The sequence below is a fragment of the Micropterus salmoides genome, unplaced genomic scaffold (genome assembly GCF_014851395.1).
Source record: "Micropterus salmoides isolate LMB-PRFRI ecotype aquatic unplaced genomic scaffold, ASM1485139v1 Ms_hic_scaffold_20, whole genome shotgun sequence".
In the NCBI taxonomy this organism is placed as follows: Eukaryota; Metazoa; Chordata; class Actinopteri; order Centrarchiformes; family Centrarchidae; genus Micropterus; species Micropterus salmoides.
Genome location: NW_024041151.1, coordinates 29,693,776 through 29,706,060, shown reverse-complemented (window position 1 = coordinate 29,706,060; position 12,285 = coordinate 29,693,776). Strand labels below are relative to the sequence as shown.

At 39.0% G+C, this 12,285-nt stretch overlaps 1 protein-coding gene across 1 annotated transcript; it reads left to right on the top strand.

Moving 5' to 3' along the window:
- The first annotated feature begins 260 nt into the window (after positions 1 to 260).
- On the top strand, positions 261 to 12,051 carry june (JunE proto-oncogene, AP-1 transcription factor subunit). Its single transcript, XM_038734587.1, has 2 exons — positions 261 to 316; positions 4,061 to 12,051. The coding sequence occupies exon 2, from the start codon at positions 4,219 to 4,221 to the stop codon at positions 5,254 to 5,256; it is 1,038 nt and encodes a 345-aa protein (XP_038590515.1). The 5' UTR covers positions 261 to 316; positions 4,061 to 4,218; the 3' UTR covers positions 5,257 to 12,051.
- The last annotated feature ends 234 nt before the right edge of the window (positions 12,052 to 12,285 follow it).

The window sequence follows — 12,285 nt, the reverse complement described above, 5'->3', positions numbered from 1 at the left end:
AAGTTATCAGTGGAAAAGAGTTATATCAGGCTACTTGGTCGCTTAGTCAAGCAGAAGGTCCAAAGGAATTAGTCACAGCTGAATTTGTGTAAATTGATCAGGGCAAATTAGAAAAGCAAAATATTAATATATTATTACAAACATAGCCTAGTCAAGAAATGACTCCGTTAGAAATGTTTTAATAAGATAATGGACAGAAAACGTCAGAGTGAGTCACTTCATGATGGAGAGAGAGAGGGGTGGAGAGAGGGAGAGTGTGTCTCTCTCTCTGACTCACTCTGTTCTCGGATCGCTCAGCAGCTCTCTGCGTCTCTCTGTGAGTATTAACCTTTACCAAACATTATTATAGTTTCTATGGACATGCAGCCGCTGTGTTAGACTGTAATGAAACAGGTTCAGAGGGAGCAGTCCGCTGTCTCGGTTCGGCGGTGACACAGGATGGTTGTGTTAATCCATCAGATCCAGCAGCGCTGCCTCGCGCTGTTTTCTCCCGGTCTGAAGTTAACGGCTGCACCGGGAACTTTAACGCGCTGAAAGGGGCTTGAACACGTGAAGAAGTCCTGGCGGATCAGAGGAGTGGAGGGATCAAACTGGAACAGATTCACAGGGAATGTTGCTGTTTCCACATGACTCTTAAATTACTGTCTGAAGAAAAACTGTTACTAATGATAATTGTTTCAAACAGCAATATCAACGATTGTGTTTCTTAATAATGAGTTCTAGCCTGACATGGCAAATATTTCACAGGTAGGCTATATTGTAATGGATTATTGGATTATCATTATTGTTGGAGTAACATGTGAGCAGTACAGCTGGTGGAGATAGAGTTGATTTGAACTGTAGGACACACTGCTGGGTTGTTAAATGTACAACATTTCATCATATTTTACTAACTAATGATTTATGTTGTATGTAAAATCTATTAAAGTAACTGCAGCTGTTAAATACGTGGATTGGAGTAAAAAGTACATATATCTCCCTCTGAAGTGTGATGAAATAGAGGCAGAAAACAGCAGAAAATGGAAATGGTCAAGTAAGGTTCAGGTATCCTAGAACTAGACTGATAAACAGCCTGGGCGTTATGTGATCTCATATTAGTTTATTGCACCTATCAGAATTGGTGTATGTGTTAGCTGATAACAACAAATGTTGATATGTTGGAGGTCGTTTAGAAATTACATAGTTTGTCCACCAGAGAGCGCCATGCGTGGTGGTGGGTAACATGGCCTTGAAGTTTGTAAGATAGTTTTGCAATCACAATACTTATGGCCATATGAAAAACACTTTTTGGCGCAGGTGTATTCGGGTGTATGCAGCCAGCTCCTGTGTTGCGTCTGTGTGACCTGGAGGACTCACAGAGTGATGTTCAGCTGATCACCTCTTGCAGCTGGTGATTATCAGACTAACTTCAGCCTGGTGTTTGGCTGCTTGTGCTCTGCCAAAATGTTTTTGTTCATACATCCCCTCCTAAATGTGAGTGGTGAGCCATTTGTCTCTGCTAGTCCATAACAACTCAGAAGAGTTTCCATTCAGACACCGAATGTGCGATGGTGAATCAGAACCGCAAGCGTCTCGTGGTCGCTTTTGTCACTAGATGAAAGATTAGGTGGCCTTGTTATGTGAGGAAGACTCTCAGTGTTAAAGCATAGTTTCATTTTTTCTCAAAACAGTACTCACATGCTCATGTGTACACTGAAATAGTTTTTGCTCACTGCAGTTGTTTGCCATGTTCATACTGGCCACAAAGAGATCACATCTCAATTGAAGTGATAGGGGCCAAATCCAGTCCCCATTCTGTGTGAAAATGTATTTTGATTCAAAAGCTAACATGAGGCTTCAGTAGTCTGAGTCAGACAAATCATCTTCCAAATGTACTTCCATACAAAAGCACAAAGAGGGAGTTCACTTACAGTACACTGGAAGCTTTAAGAAAGATCTCTTTGCAGCCAATATGGGCCGGAGCTTTGATTACAGCAATCATTTCACTGTACCTAAAGGCATGTTAAGTGTTGTATTACCATATACTTGAAAAAGCTTTTGACCTGTTCTGTACTGTTACCAAATCACTTTGGAGTTGCTCTAACCCCTCCACAGCAGAGCCAGCAGCAATAATACTTTCCCCTTCGGCTATGTTGCTGCTGTACGTAGTTATGACATAAATATGTCAACATGTTGCAATATAGTTAATATCATGATATGACAAATTTTAAATCTATAATATTTCTAACATTAACATATTACCATGAACAATATGATATGGCACACATCTCTACATAAACAAATTTCATAAAAAAACAAAACGGATTCCAATTAAAATATATACCATTATCAGATTTTTAAACTGTTAAATATCAGTCGGGCTATATTATATACTATTATACTTAAGTACAGCACTTAAAGGCCTTGAAATCATATTTTCTCAGTCAGTCCAACCCTTATTATGAGCGGTACTGCATCAACACACAGTTTTCCTCCAGAAGGATTTGTGTATTTGAGTTGTTGTCTGTGCTCTTCTCACTGGTTTGAAGTGGGCAGTGCTCACTTGGAGAAAATTGATGATCAAAATGTGGGCTTGTTTGCTCATGTTGCCAGTCAATCAAACGTGATTAAACCACACCCACACAGTCACAGTGGAGCAGATTAGCTTGGGTGTGGACTATTAAACTCTAACTTTGACTTTCATTGTTACTCATTTACTCATGAACATTAAATGTTATAAATACTTAAAGGTAAAGTCTGGGGTTTCTTGATCACTGCTCGCGCTATGGAGCAATGGTTTTATGAGAGGATCCCTTGCATGATAAAATAAAAATATTCAAAATATTAGATTGCATATATTTTAGCTGGAAGGTGCAGTCACCACATTTGTTTGACCTCAAGGATACGCACAAGGAGATTTATGGCCAGGTACGTTTTCACCTACGAGGAATTTGTCTTGGTGGATTGGTGCTTAACAGTAGACTGAAACCTAAATATAGAAATAGAAAAATAAATGAAGTAAAGAGATCAAAAATGTATACAAAATAATACAAAAAATGCCAAGGAGTGTGCAAAAATTCACAATATGAGCAACGAAGAGTTAGTACAATGTGCACAGTTCAAAGTTGTGTGTTGATGTAACATGTGGGGTCAGGTGTGGTGCTAATGTGCTATATGCTACTGTAACATGTCGTGACACAGTGTGACAGGGTACCTTTAATATGTGAAAGAAATTTTTTTAAGTAAATGTGAGGAATTCCTTTCCACCACTGGATTTTATATTGATCACATATACTTGATACTGATGAACTCAGTGCTGAAAGCCTTCATTACTACTGATAATCTTAATGATAATAATATCAAATGTTTTGTTAGTCAGCACATATATTCACATCATATAGAAAAGTAAAATTATTATGTGGAATAAAGGCAACAATGACCAAAATGCTGCTGTAGCTCAGGTGGTAGAGTAGGTCAGTGTTTGGGGTTTGAGCCCCTGGTCCTCCTGTCCACAAAGTAGTGTGTCCTTTAGCAAAACACTGAACCCCAAATTTTCCTAGAGGTGTATATGTAGAAGAAATGTTGCTTTGGACAAAATTGTTGGATGTAATGTAAATAATATGTGTATGGTCACAGGAACCTCCATGTAATGTAGAAAAAATAGCCCTCAGTGAATGTTCCCTGACACTGGTTACTACATAAAACCATTGTGGGACCTTATTAGCACTGAATGGGAACTTCAAGGGTTTGTGGCAGAAATGTTTCCTGTTTAATTTAGTAATAGTATGAATGATAAATTAAATTTTTCCAGACCTTTCAACCAAGTCTCCTTCCCATTCAGTTAACATAATTAGGCCATTTGAAAGAAATAATTAAACTGATTGAGATAGAGAGAACTAACACAATGTATTATCCCGTTGCCTTCAATCTTACCTCTGCAATAACACCCAACATGTACAGAAAACACACACCTACACACGTTCATCGATAGCACCAGCAGTGCCGGCACCATCTCCTTAGTAATCTTTCAGTCCTCTTGGGCCTCCTCTTTCTCTCACAGACATGTTTGTGTTTTCTGCAGGTACCCTTTAATTCTTCCTCTGCATCTCTTTGGCTCCTCTTCCTCCCATCGTCCTGCCTTCATCCTCCAGCCCGCCGACGTCAGTGGAACGGTTCAATCCCCTCTGATATTCAGGTTAATCTGATTATGAAGATTTCCTCTGAGGCGCTTCTTCGTCAATGACGGCCAAGATGGAGACTCCTTTCTACCACGACGACTCCCCCTCTGTCCCCGGCTTCAGCCAGATCGCAGAATACGAGCGCTACCCGGGAAACAAGATGCTGATGAGTAAGAAGGCCATGTCGGGGACAGGTGGTCATCACTTCTCCAGCGGGGGTGCAGCAGGAGGGAGGGGCGGGAACCCCAACAACATGGTGCTCGGCGGCAACAGCTCCCTGATGACATCAGCTGCTCCCTCGGCGGACATGAACCTGCTGAAGCTGGCATCCCCTGACCTGGAGCACCTGATCATCCAATCCAACCAGGGACTGGTCACCACCAGCCCCGTGTCCAACTCCACCAACCCCTTCATCTACCGTAACCAGGCCACCAACGAGCAAGAAGGATTTGCTGATGGCTTTGTCAAAGCGCTCGCTGACCTTCACAAGCAGAACCAGCTGGTTGGGGGCCCCATGTCCCCGTCCTCATCCTCCAGTGTCTCTCTGCAAGCATCCTACCAGAGGAACCTGATGTCTGGCGGGGACATGCCCGTGTACACCAACCTCAACAGCTACAACCCGGGCCAGATGGCGTACTCTGGAGCGCAGATGGCATACGGTAGCAGCGCAGGACACAGTGGCAGCGGAGCCCCTCAACCCCACGCTCGAGGCCTGGACGCCCCTCAGACCGTCCCTGAGGTGCCTCACCTGCCGGGCGACCCCACATCCCCGCCCTCCCTCTCCCCGATCGACCTGGAGACGCAGGAGCGAATCAAAGCAGAACGCAAGAAGCTCCGCAACCGCATCGCCGCGTCCAAGTGCCGCAAGCGGAAGCTGGAGCGCATCTCGAGGCTGGAGGAGAAGGTGAAGGTCCTGAAGAACCAGAACTCGGACCTGGCCTCCACCGCTGCCATGCTGCGGGAGCAGGTCGCTCAGCTCAAACAGAAGGTCATGAGTCACGTCACCAATGGCTGCCAGATTGCCGTCAGCTCTGCCACCAACAAGTCCGGGGGAGGGGGAGGCACCGCAGGCACCGGCAGCAAGGACTCCAGCTGCTGAGGAGGCAGAACAATAAGACACAGAGGGTGTGAAAATAAGCCGAGAGACAGAGGGTTTACTATTATGATTTTTGGCATTTTGCTCACTCTCTCGGTCAGAGCGAGGTGTCAGCGAAGCCTCAACGGGACAGGTGGATGCTCAACGGGATTAATGTAGCCCCGTAAACCACTGTCAGTCATCCAGCCAGAGGCGGCAGAGCATAGAGGAAGCGGGGACAAATCCCTGATGTGAGAAATTCAAATTTGGATGATTTGAATTTTGATGATGAAGATGAAGGATGAAGAGATGGTGACTGATAACTGACTGTTAAGAAGCAGGGATGGACACTCGTGTGTGCACAGACAGATTTTATTTAGACATTTATTTAACAGGTGAAATACATTTACAGACAGATTTCCAAGTTCCCAGTACAAAAGGTTTTCTACAGTTTAAACAGCTCATGACAATATTCTTTATTTTCAGATGTCATTACAGCTCAGTACATAAACTGTATTGGAAATAGTGGAAATCATCATCCACCACTGAGTTTTTCATTTAAAGTAAAAACATGTTTTGACATGTTAATGACATGTTAAAATGACATTTTTACATTGCGAAAGGTATCTTTTTGAAATAGAGTTAAGAAGATTGCTCATAAAAGGTAATTGCAATACTTCAGTGATATAATTTATGTGGAAAACAGTGTCAAGTAATCAGAATACTTTTAATAACAGTATGAATTTTCAGAGAGACAAAGTGTCTGAAATTTTTCCAAAATCCAGTGACCGCCTCACTTAAAATGGCAGATGTTGGAGTTTGTTTTGTAATCTGATTACTGCAATCACTGTAAATCTTTTTCTTTCCTTTTTTTTACAATCCAGCTGTGTGTTAACACAGCAAAAAGGGAAACATCTTCACTTTGATGACTCTGTTCACTTTATCTCTTCTTGGTAGCTGTGATAGATTTATGTAATCTGATTACTGCAACCTCTTTACATGTCTGCAACTAAAGCTCACCTGGGGTTGGCAATAATCCAGTGACTGTTTACATTTTTTAAAACTGTGTTTGTGTGTTTTCTGTTTGTGGCTGCTGGAAGTTAAAAACCTTTAAAGCTACGTGTTGATGAGGAAACAGAGGCTGAAGTTTTAGCGTTCAGTTTTTCCGGTTGACAGGCTGTTTTTTTTATTCAGCTGGTAGAAACTTTTCTTACTATCTCTGGATCCTTCAGAATCAAGACTTTGAAATGTTCAGTTTAAGATCTGCCTGTCTGAATATGGTTTGGAGTTTGGAAACTGACGTGTTCTGACGTATTTGTTTCAGTCCAAATTAATGAGAGTTTTATTCTCTCAGTTTTAAAATCTAGTGAATTTTTTTAACCGTTTAGCCGTATCATTCCTGATGTGGCAAAAGAATTTCACTTTCAACTGCACATTTAAAAAAAATACTGTAGTCAAGTCAAAGTATAGTTAAAGTGTATTTGACTGATTGTTGACATTTATATATTCTACAGCAGCAGAAATATTGAACATAGAAGAAAAATGTCAGATGAGGTTTTTCTTATCTCCTTTATTCTCATTTTTAACAATATTGTGCAAATAAGATGTGACTTTTGAAAAATATTTATTGTTTTGAGAAGTATAATGTTACTAATATACCTATTACTACTATTACTTTACCTTTTCTACACAGTAAAAAGTATAATTTCATAAATAATATGGCTTGTTTGTTTGCAGGTGTGTATGGAAGCCCATTTCTGCCAGGGAAAGAGAAAAAACGATGACATTTTTGGAATGATTAAAATAAAAATACTAATAATCTTATGTCTTATAATTTGACCCAACAACAACAATAACAACTTAAAAAGTCAAACATTTAAACATGTATTAACACATTTTAATCCTGTGTCACAGAGTTTTTATTTACTACCTCTTGGTCTATTTTTGCATTCTTAACATTTTCCCCCTGGCAGTAATGGGCTTCCACAGGTTAAAGCCTTTCTGAAAGGCCAAAAAATATCTGCTGCTGGTTCAGGTGTACAGAAAAGGAAGTTGATTTTGTTTATGCAAAAATGATCTCAGGGGAATATCAAATGTGTTCCACCTGCTTTGGTTAGAAAACCCCTTTAAGACTCAATTTCAAGTTAAATCACTTGATAAATTGGATATATTTTTACAGTGTAAAAGAGAGCAAAAAAAATAAAACACACAGCCAGCATAGAAAAGGATCCTGAAGTAGAAGGCCCAACCTATAATCCCAAATGTAAACAAAATGTGCTCCTACAAAACATAATGCACTCTGGATTGTGTACATAGATATGAAAATAAAATTTGCTGCGGTCCTGAGGTCTTTGAGGTGGTTGTGGAGGGCCTTGAGGGGTTTCCTGAGGTCCATGGTGGAGTGCCAGAGGTCCTTTAGTGGCTTCCTGAGGTCTTAAGCAGGGTAGCAGAGGTCCATAGGGAGGTTTAATAGGGCCTTCCTTCAGGGTCTTCCTGAGATCCCTGAAGAGGTTGTACAGGTACTTGAGTGGGATTCTGATGTCCTGGAGAGGGTATAGAGGTCCTTGAGTAGGTTCCTGAGGTCCTTGAAGAGGTTGAAGAGGTCAGTGGGTGAGCTGATCTCTAACGGAGACTGTTTAGAAGACCATAAGTTCAGTGATTAATGATGACCTGAACTAAATGTCCACATTTTAACAGGTACCTGCCGGCCAATTGAGGGAGCAGGATTTTATACTGCAGTGGTATATTTAATACTCAGTCTGTTACTTTTGAGAGTGTGTTATTGGTTGATAACTGTACATTTGATTTATATGGTGAAAAAAATACAGATTGGGCCTTTACTATCTTGCAGTGGCAAATTATACTCAACAAATTACAAAGTAAATATACTGTTGTTAATGCAGTGTGTTGACATGTTCAACCATGAAGCTAATGATTCCTTTCTATTTTTGGACTCTGTTTTGTACTGACTTTACTGTCCAGTCAGCATGTCTGTGTCATGTTACAGTTTGTAAGCAGTAACTGTCAGACAAAAAAAACATATAACTGCAAAGAAAGAAAATAAATTAGAAACATTTGTTAGCAACAAAAAGAGTTTAAAGTGAACATTAATACTCAAACATGAAAAAACTATTTCAGTTGCAGTTACATGTTTTCTGTTTAACAGATTAGACATTTTCAAATCTAACTGTTGGTGATCCTCGAGCAAAAAATTATTTTTTTGAACTTGAATGAGGCTTTTGACGTCTCTAATGATTCTATTTTTGTACAAATGTATAAAAAATGTTATTAATATTCTGAAATGATGTGTGTACGAGCTATCTGATCAAACACTTTGTCTCTATTTATTATGAATATCCATTTAGTTATACATAAGTGTTTATTTCCTTCTGCTGTGTTGAGATGTTTGTGTCAATATATCAGTGATGAAAAATTCATCTGCTGCAGGTTTGCTGTTTGTAAATTCAGAGTTGGAGGAGTGACTTTTCCACGTGACAATGGTGACATGTTGAATGAAGTGCACTTTCCTAAACTCATTAGCATGGTCTCAAACATTTCACATAAAGGATGAATTCCAAAAATCAAAATGTAAAGTCAGTGTTAAAACTGCCAAGATTTTAGGTGAAATAGATGTCGGTTTCATTTTGAGAAATTTGGGGACTGTTTTTGCAGAGTATGTCATTTGCTTACTTATTAGGAAGTTTCCTAGTTTTGTTTTTACTGTGAAATAAGACACTTGACAGAACCAGATGAGTGAATTTGGATGAAATCCTCTAACCTGAAGATCCCCATCTGGGTATTTATATTTTTATGAGAAGCAATATTATTGTAATTACAGTAAAATGCTAATATGAAAAACGTGTGTGGGCCAATAAACATTCCATCCATGTGTCTTACAAATACATGGAATTAACCAAGCGGGAACCTCTGGGTCTGTAAAGTGAAGCCAATACAGAAGTGCCTTAAATCTGCATTCTTTAATGGCCAACTGGGGGCGACTCCACTGGTTGCAAAAAGAAGTGTGATTCCACTAGAAATAATGACAAAATGACCCTACTTCTCACCTGATTTATTTCTTCAGTAAACACTTGAACTAATGAGTTTATGATCTCAGTCGCTAGTTTCGTCTTCTTCAACACAGAATGATGTTCATTTTTTTTAGTTTGGTTTATTACTTTATTTGACAGGGACATATTAATTACATTTCTGTAAATTAAAACACACTTTTATTGGCTGGAGTACAAGTAGCTAGTAGTGTACAGGTTGCACATAGAAAGACAGTGAATTTAGTTTTACAATTATAGAGAACAGAAAATAATGCTGAGTGTAAATTAATGAAATTGTAAAACATTTTATTTACAGTACCTATACAGCTTTACATTAGTATGTATTTGTTTAATTTGTTAATCTAACTAGAGGTAATTGTTTTAGCCTTGTTGTTCACATGGACACAGAAAGAGAAAGAGAGAATATGTACTTTTCACTGTGGAAAGGCACGTGAACATGGCAACAGAGCATGCTGCAGTCTACACCTGCGGCTAGCTAGCACCCACAGAAGTGTTTAGTCCCTAAACAGTCATCATATGGGAAAATATTACATTACTTAACATTGTTATGTAATAATGCGTGTTGTTTCTTTCCTTCATCAAACTTCCTCTTTTTTCAGTTCCTGATGGGTATTTTCTTTTAGGGGGAGGGGCAAGTACCAATTTATTGTAGATGCTTAACTTAGGGTTGCCTGGTCAGACAATCAGTTAATTCAGCAAACGATGCACGAGTTAGTTGGCTTAGGAAGGACTAGCTCTGCCTGGCTTTATGCACAGGGGCATTGTCATGTTAAAACAGGAAAGGACTTTGCCCAAACTGTTGCCACAAAGTTGGGAGCTCACTATTGGCCAAATCAGGGAACAGGGAACAGATTCAGACTGGGTTGTCCATATATATAGTGAAATAGTGCATCTATCTATTCATTCTCTGAGCCTTTTACTTGTTTTACTCATCAATGAGTCATCAGGATGAAGTTATTTCTCTGTCAGTGAATCAGAGTAGCAGAACAATTTAAATATATACAGTACATATAAATATATATTACATATACATATGCTCATATAATTACTAACACTAAATATGATGATTACCTTCTATATTGACTTCATTATAGTAATTTATATATTTTTTTAATAGCATATTAGTTAGGAGACCCTGAAGTGAAACAATATTTGATCAGATGGTGACACACTGACGAGGCCCTTGTGTATCAGTCAGTTACTCATTTGGGGATTTTTTAGAAATGTCTCTAACAGAAGTCTTCATTCAAAAACACAGATTCTGTTTATGTGCCTTTTGACAATATTACTTCCTCCATAAATTTAACTCTTGCAAATACATGCTTTTAAGGATTTGGGGCATAAATAAACTCACAATTTCAAAGAATCAATCATAACCGAAATCTCAGAATGCTGTTGGACATAACAGAGGCCCAACAGGGGAAGGTTTGGACTCATTGTTGTTGAGGATGGAGCCACACTGAGTCACCTATCTTGATGACAGTATTTATGGAAATCCTTCAATGACATATCAGTCACACTGTTATCAGTCAAACACACAGGTCAGTCCAGACAACCTCTGGTTACGCAGGACTACACTCTTCAGTGAAACCTTCAATCAGATGATATAGACCTCCACGGAGGTTGCACAGTCGAGTTGCTTTGAAATAGAAAATAATCAGCATTTTGTTTTGTGAATTATCTCATGACCACTGAGTTATGGACATTTTTAACTCATCATCAAATTTAGCAGGATGAGGTTTGATTTGGTTTTAATTAGCAATTACCTGCACCGGGACCTAAGTACACAATGTGAATAACAAATTACAATAAAATATCCTTATCCAACAGAAAATATAAAAACATAAAAAATAAATGTTTTTTTATTTCTATATTAATTAACAATGGATGAAATGACTATATGCCAGGTCAACTAAATTTTATTATAAAGCCTAATATCACAAATCACTAAAAGAGGCTTTTCAGTCTGTACAGACAGACAGGACATAGAAGTAGAAGCAAAAGAGTAAGTAATTACCTTATGGAAGATCAGGATGAAAAAAATTATAGATTGAATGTGACATTTATGAGGAATGGATCCGGGAGAATGTCAAACAACTTCAGGTGTCGCCAAAAAGACCTGTGCCACACAACCTATGGAAAAGTGCATGACTGCAATTTGGTCAAGAAATGAAGAGAGAAAAACAGAGGGGCAAGAACAGAGCCATGAGGTACTCGCTATTTTATATCCGAAAGGTTTCATGTCGGGTTCAGGTAAGTTCTTCACATTAATAACCATGCAAACTTGCACAAAGTCTCCAACTTCTCTTAAATTAACATCATGTGTTCAGCTCAGTGTTTGTTTTAATGAAGAATTAATCTGGATTTAAGGGAAATATTGTGGACATTTAAGTGAAAGAATGATGTGTTTAGGTTGGTAATGATGCTGATTTAGAGCAAATATGAAGTCTAAAAGAGTAACAAGTAATCCAACTAGCTGATCAGCTCACGTTTGACTTTTCATTTTGTACTGACTTCAGACTAACAGGTTTTTTTTGTGTGTTGAACCATTTGGTAGAAAACGTTGTGTTGCTGTTTTTCCATATTCTGCTCCAGATGGAGTGACCCACTTACTGAGAGAGGCTGTGTGCCATTTCTGGTGACTAATACCCCCTCCACCCACACCTCAACACACACACACACACACGTGCACAAACACGCACACACACAAAGCTGTATTGGTGTGTTTGCCGTCTTGTTTCTGTGTTTCTGCTCTCTGATGATTCTGTTTGTTAAAAATAAAGATGTTATGTGAATAAATGAATGTTGACAGTGAACGTCAGCGCCTGTAGTTTTACATGTTTTCAGCCCAGAAATCTTCAGCCCAACACTCACTGCTGCTTCATGCCATTTTCTAGAAAAAAGGGTCATCTAATTTTTTCACCAAACCTTTCTTTTTTAAATAAAAAAATTGTCTGAAAAATAAGTCTCATTGTCAGACTGAACA